The sequence below is a fragment of the Phalaenopsis equestris genome, unplaced genomic scaffold, assembly GCF_001263595.1.
Source record: "Phalaenopsis equestris unplaced genomic scaffold, ASM126359v1 Scaffold000002, whole genome shotgun sequence".
In the NCBI taxonomy this organism is placed as follows: domain Eukaryota; kingdom Viridiplantae; phylum Streptophyta; class Magnoliopsida; order Asparagales; family Orchidaceae; genus Phalaenopsis; species Phalaenopsis equestris.
This window is the reverse complement of record NW_018164444.1, coordinates 580,879-588,721: the sequence shown is the minus strand read 5'-3', so window position 1 is coordinate 588,721 and position 7,843 is coordinate 580,879. Positions and strand designations below refer to the sequence as shown.

General features: G+C 29.7%; 1 protein-coding gene across 1 annotated transcript in view; it reads left to right on the top strand.

Moving 5' to 3' along the window:
* The window catches only part of LOC110024088 (mitogen-activated protein kinase kinase 6-like), a 23,998-nt gene extending 19,594 nt beyond the window's left edge, over nt 1-4,404 (top strand). The window contains exon 9 of the mRNA XM_020723842.1: nt 4,297-4,404. Within this exon, the coding sequence (XP_020579501.1) occupies nt 4,297-4,315 (19 nt within the window). The 3' untranslated portion in view covers nt 4,316-4,404. The remainder of the gene's footprint in view (nt 1-4,296) is intronic.
* The last annotated feature ends 3,439 nt before the right edge of the window (nt 4,405-7,843 follow it).

Sequence of the window (7,843 nt, the reverse complement as noted above, 5' to 3'; positions counted from 1 at the left end):
ATATATATAAAATTTTTGAAAAAAACTGGTTCATGAATATTGCCTAATGAAAATTTGATATTAACATTATGAAATTATTGACATTTTTTAGGGCATTTACATAAATGATATTGTAATTGTTATATAATGTTCTAACACAAGTAAATCTAATTTTGAATATGATTTACTTAATTTCATATGGTAACAAATTGTATATGATGATTCATATACAATTTGTTTTTTAAATTAATTTAATGATGATGGTATATGGTAACAAATTGTTTTTTAAAGGTGAACAAAATATCAATATCCTTAACATTGCTAAAACTTGTTTGATCATTATTCAAACCACAATTGAAAACACTTTGATTACCATTCAAATCATGTTTAACCTTCGTCAATCGTTTTTCAAATCATCCATGATCAAAATTTCTTTGTTAATCTTTCAATCGTCGCATGATCCTTTTGGCAAGATTGAAACAAGTTTTGAATGTTCTTCGTTCGTGGCATAAATATGTTTCAATCAAGCTTAGGATATACTTTGATTAATGTTTAAAGCTAATAATATGTTATTTAATGTTCTTCAAGGTTTAGGGATCAAAATGCAAATAATAATATTAAACATAGATGATTAAAATTTTAATGTTACTAGTTTTGAACAACTAGTTGGAGATGGAGATAGGAATTTTACCTTAAAAATTCGTCCATTTTACCATCATTACTAGCAAATGACAATCATCATAGATGAAGAACGAACATCAAGTAGCTTTTTGTTTGATGATTTGCTTATATAATGATTTACTAGCATATTTTTACCATAGAATAACATATATATTTCTCTAATTAATGTTATTATGAGGCATAAAAAGTCATTTTCTTTTATGAATTGAGAAAGCCACAAAGCATTTTAAAAATACTTTTAAATCAAGTACAACATCAACATTTGATTATTAGCAATTTTTGTCGATCATTCTTACACCATGTGGTAGCATTTAGTATAGCCACACCATTATTGATGTGATAGGGCACACCCATGCACAACCAAAATACAATACTTAATGATAGCAATTGCTAGTACCAATTTAAACTCATTATTAATCTTGACATTTAGCAATGATTCAAATTGCAACTATGTTTGACATTTGGTAACATTTTAAACTAATGATATATAAATACTTTAGTAACATTATAAATCCCCACTATTAAATGAGATCTAAATCCTCCTTTGCTTCATTGACTAAGCCATTGCTTGAAAAAACTATGCTATTACTTGAAAAACCCTTTCTTATGATAGAAAGGTTGTGTTTCTAATCCTTTCTTATAGATTTCAATCTCTTCTCCTATGCTCTCGCATGAAGTCGATGCCTCTTGCTCTAATATTTCAATCTCTCCTCTCTTGCTCCTACTAAAGGCTTGTTGCAAACTTTTCACATTGTCACCTTACATTTTCTAAAATTAGAGATTTTTTAAGCTATGAATATACTTTTTACCATTTGTTCGTTTTTTTTATTACATTTTAGTAATATTTCTATATATGCTTGATACTTCATTAACACATTTCCAACATTCGACATGAATCATGAAGCATGACACGGATCACTAGACGATTTTTAAGCAATAAATATTCAAGCTTCGATTATGAGTCATCCAGAGTTCTGATTTCAGCAAAATTACAGCTAAACGGATCAGCTCGACTAGACAGACCAAATGATATCAAAATTAGTTTAAATCAAGTCAAATCAAGCTCAGATAAAGTCATTAAACCACTCTTGAAAGATTTTTGACTTATTCTGATAGTCAAACGAACGTCAAATTTAGCATGCCTATAATTGAATTGAGTGTCTCGATAAAACGAATCCAGCGAGCTCAAAATCTCACAATTCCAACATCGTGAAGGCACTCAAATGTTCATCAAACGTCGTCTGATCGAAGGAATTTCTTCGACCGTCCCATCAAAGTGATTCATATTTGTGCATTAATTGCACCCAAAAAATTATAAATAGAATCTCACCCCCTTATGAAGGGGATGAGAGCCTGATGACCCACATATAAACAACAAATTAAAAATTATTTTTAGTTCGAGTGCATAAGCATTCTCAAATGAGAGCATTCCTTTGATTAATCACACGTGATACTCGAGAATCATCTTGAATAAGACCATTTCAATTGTGCTCTAACATTTATCATAAAAAGATCAAATAATGAAAATTATAGCTTTAATAGAGTTGTATCTAGATTTAACAGAATATTGGATATAATTTGTATTTTTTTTTAACTTTAACGGCCGGATTTACCTTAAATTCATGTTTACATCCTATTCAAACAATGTTGTTAAATGATATATCAAAACAATCAATGTGTTTAAAATGACATATAATCATATGTAAAGGAATTTATGATCAAAAGACATACCATATCAAGTTTCATGATGAATTATTAGACTATGAACTTAACTACTTATGAAGATAAGTCAACCTAACAATATTTCTTAATTTATTTATTATTATTATTATTATTATTATTATTATTATTATTATTATTATTATTATTATTATTATTATTTTTAATTGAATGAGCCTTCAAATTGACAAATATCTACCCATCTTTGGATCAGCTTGTTTGAGTATATCTCCTCCTCTTCTCATTATATATTAATAAAAGAGAGATATTTTGATACATAAATTGTGGGGTGACATATGTCTCATTAATGTCAGCCCTCATTGCATAGCTGTAACTATGTTGAAATAATAGCATAGCTCAAGTATATTATATTGTTGGGGCATTTGCATAGATACCACCCAATGCTTATGTATTTACATATATTACACCAAAATTTTATTTTTTTTTACATTTATACCACCCAAATCGCTCATATTACATGATAAATGCCAAACACACCCTTTAGTGCATAGATGTGAAAGATAAAGTTTCGGTGTTCGATATGTAAGAACAAAAAAAAAATTGAGTGGTATGTATGAAAGACTATATGTACCCCCCTTCCAGTCCATGTGCAAATTCGAATAGATTCGAACCCCCGACACGAGGGTCTTACGCCAAAGCAGCCACCAATGAGCCAAGGCATGCGCACGATCATTATATTAATTGATCTTATATTCTATGATTGAAAACTTGAACATTATAACATCTAAAAAATAACATAAAAATTTATAATTCAATCATTTTCTTTTTTTTGATGACATACTCTCATTAATCAATCATTTATCATTTTGATCTTCTCTTTAAGTTCATCATTTTATAGAAGTTTACCTTTTGATGCTTAGGTGAACTTGTATTAATGTAATTATCAAAATTTAAGGTTTTAGATATGTAAATACATACATATTGTGTACCATGCATGGCCATTTTTCTTTATAAAAAAATGACTAACTTTAAATTAAATAAATAAAATAAAATTGGCACATGCATCTTAGTTATCATGCACATTTTGTCACATTGACTTGATGACACATGTATCCATTGTGTTGGCACACTTTTCTTCGCTCCACATACTATATTCGCACATGTCGTTACAAATGGCCGACAAAGCGTTATCATGATTGACTAATATCATTCCAAGATAATTTACATGAAACGACAAAATCTAATATTCGGGACCTACAAAAATAATGTATAACTTTTCACCAAAATAGATTTGAGATGATAATAGCCTTAGAATACTCAACATGCCAAGGGATTGAAGTTTGGTTGCACTAGACTTGTTGGTTTAGATATTTAAGTGAAGTTGTGGCTATGAAAAATAGGAATGGATGGATGGTTATATTTGGCATATGATGGCACTTTCAAGTTGTTTCTAGTCATATGCCATGATTTCATATGATACATTATATGGGAAATATACATGCATATGATTTGCTTGTTTTTTTTTTTTAAATAGCAATTTATATCATATAATTTTTATTATTCATAAGAAAATTAGTGTTTAGAGTTGCTTGAAAATTTATGGATGCCAAATCATGCATTTGAGAGAAGCAAACACATGATTAGACTTTGAAATTACTACATGACTAGAGCTTGTTAGTATTTATTAGTTAGGAGGGTTGTTTAGTTTGGTAAAAAAAGGGCATAAAATGAAAGGAACACATGAATTTTAAAAAAATGGGGGCTTGTTTTGAGGAAAATGGAATGCAAAGAAAAATTTTGAAGTTTGGATTCTCCTCTTTAATTTATTTTCAATGTATTTGGAATTCGCCCAAATTTTGGTGAATTTTGATTGAGTGAGTTTCAAATGTAACACAGCGTGAAACTTTGTTGGCATCCTTCCAATCCCATTGACCAATTGTTGGTTGTCATCTCCAGTTCTTGCCTGTCCCGATAGCCAGCTACCACATGGCTTGGTTGTTAGTCGTGCCCCCGCTCATTGTATGTTGTCTCTTAACTTTATTAGCAGTTGCCCGCCAACCATCTAACTACTATTGATCTTTTGACTTCATTTTTCTTCAAAAAAAATGAATATACAAACGTAAACATATGTTTTTTTTTTCATCGAACCAAATATTCTGAATTATTTCAAATACAATACACTAAATTTATTTTGTACTACATTCTTTTTTTGCCAGACAAATAGCCCTCTAGGAGTTCACACTTGTTTTTTTTTTAAACTAGTATAGTTCATTATCTGTATTGAAATGTCAAACATAGTCTATTTTTACTGTGATTACCAGTGGATTTTGAAAAACTCTATTAGATCAAGTGCATTATTTGACAAACATTTTAAATTTCAAACCACTCATAAAGCTGTATCATTTAAAATGAAACAAAAAAAAATAATTGTTGGTGGAAATAAACTTTGAAATTTGTCAAAATAATGAAGTCAAAATAATCCTCTTACCTTTGATTTGCAACTATTTATGATGTTTTATTGCATTAACATGATGATTAGTTAAAAAAAAAAAAGCATATTATTAACATTTCCAAACAACCTCCAATTCGATCTTTACATTTTTCTTAAATAATTGCACGTCTATTGAACCCTTCTTTATAAAACGTTTATGACACTAGATAGCTTTCAAAGTGAAGAACATCTAGATACCATGGATGTGGCTTGTTATTTTCCATTCCTTAGTAATTTCAATCTTTTATCTTTAATACTTCTTAAAAATATTTTAGATAATCCAACAAACAAATATTTTTCATCTCCTCCATTGAATTCATAGCATTGAGTGCTTTAAAATAGAATATTTTTTATTTTAGGAAGCAACTTTATTAATGACATCGCCTTCGTATCATTGCATGACCATCACTACCAATCATCATAGCTAACCTTAGTTGTGTTGGGTCTATCAAGTCATCTTAAGGGGGATCATTAATTTAAATTGTGATTAGAGGTCGGTCATCACTAAATATATCATCTTAGCATAACCTAATTCAACCATTATTAATAAGAACATTAAATATTGTGGTATTATTTTGGATTAGGAATGAAGTACACCACTAAAGATTTATAAATTGATTTGGCCAATACATGTTCACACAAATACTCATATCGTTCTAGTAGAAAAGTGAATTGAGCCTAAGATCGTTCTCACGAGAATTGGCATAAATACTATTTAGAAAGCTAAATACTAGTTTAAATAATCAAGTTTTATATCCAAATCACAAAAAAAATATACATTTAATGAAAATTTCTTAAAAGTCCATATTCAATTCAAGATAAACCTTTGGGCATGCAAAATTTTTAATTCAAATTTCAAATTAAATTTAAAGCAATAATACTGTCAATTAGAAGTAATGATGATTTCGTAATATCCATCAATAATTACAACCCCTAATTTTAAAAGATCTTCAAAACCCTAGTTACTTATGTCCAAATGAAATTTAGTACCTTATTGATATCTCATACTTTGAAAAACTTTTAAATAAGTGTATGCCCACTAAAGCTTTCTAAATGATATTAGTAGAGAAGAAAACACATATTTTAGTATAATCTTAATCTATACTCATAAAGAGAGAAAATAAAAGTGAAAATTCTTAAATAAAAACAGAAATCACTTGGCATAATATGCTTTTACACTTAACACACGAAATTTCTTCCTTTAAACAAATTAGTTGAAAGATTTCAAATACAAATAGAAAGAAATAAATAGTAGCAAAGACACCAAGAATTTTTCAATGCAAGTTATAGTTTTTATTGTGGAAGACTTCCTAATTCATTTGCTTTGCTCCCTTCACACTCATAATGTACTTACTCACTCTCACCCAAGCCTTTCAAAGACTTCTCATACACTAATAGGATCTCCTCACTAATGTCCCCTCTCCATATTTGAATTCATATCAGCACCAATAACTCCCCTTCACATCTTATAACTTGACATTTAAAATAAATAATTATTTTGATCTAGTTATTGCATTGTGGCGCTCTAGGTATAGCATTGCATCACTCATATATCAATATTGAGGTGTTAATCTCTCTATTTTCTGGTTCCTTGCGCCATCTTCAATACTGTTGCAATGCTTTGGAGGATAACATTGCAACACTAGTCCTTGGCATTGCGGCACCTTCCTCTTGAAAAAGTTGTTGGGAAAATTCCCAACATGGCACCTAGGCACCTGAGGTGGTGCCTAGGTGATGTCCTTGATTTTTTTCATTTCTTCATGAATGATCTCTTGATTGTTTTTTTGAATAAAAATATATAAAGCATTTTGGTATTTGTATAAAAACATGAAATTAAGATTGATTTAGACAAAATTTTTTGAGTTTTTTTTTTTGACATGAGAAAACTTCACTTCTTCTTATTTTGCAATGACCTATAAAAACTCAAATGGGTTAGTGCCAATTAGAGTAACTTTCAGTCACTTAGCTCTATGTTAGGTGTATTTCACTTAGGGTTAGGTTCTATAAGTCCTTAGGTATTTATGAGTGCTTATAATCAAGTGAGGATTGATTCGTGGTCAGATTAGCTTGGATTAAGTTGATTAAATGGTTCAGAATGAAACCAACTAGGCTAGATTGTATTAACATAAGTTAGTTGGTTTAATTCAATCTAAGTTTAAGCCCTTGGGTATTGAAGTTTTTTAATGCACCATAGGTTAACTCATGATGGAACTACGTCCATTGAAAGCCAATTAAGCCAAGCTAATCTTAAAAAGTCACATAGGCTAGACTTATATCCATACCAATTGATCTGGATCTATTTTTGGCTAAGATGAATTTAATTAACATCACAGTGTAACCATAAGTTTAGGCATCGACCTCTAATTGGGCTACATACCTTTGTTGGGTTATGTGTAATTCATATTAGTTTAGGACTTATGCCATTAAATCTAGGGCCTCAAAAAAGTTGTATATATTCCATTGAACAAAACTAAGTCAAAGTCCATAGTAGATCTTATCTTAGGTCAAGTTATACTATGGTTGATTAGGCTTAGTTTGAATTGGGCTAAGCTAACAAAACCACTTAATATTTGGATTAAGAGTCCATTAAACTAATCTTAGTCATGTGGAGGATTAAATACATAATATGTTAAATTATACTTGAAGTTTCTTGCCATGGATCAATTTAGTGTAACTCAAGGTACGGGTTTGAATTGATAAGTTTAACGATCAAAAACTTTGATTGAAGTATAAAAGACAGGGTCACCAATGCTTTGGTTAGTTTAATGACATCTAAAGTATGGTTAACCAAAGACTAATGATGCAAATAACATAATGCTCTTTTACACGACCATGTTAGATTTTATTAAAGTTAGGGTATTCAAAATAGAGTAAGAATATCCATATGCGAAGTCTTTTATAAGTTCAATCATCAATTGTTGACGACTTAAGGGCCTAATGCATATGGATACGAGCGACCTTAACTAGCGTCTAATTATTTCTATGCCTTGGTTAATCTAGGTTTGAAAGAAA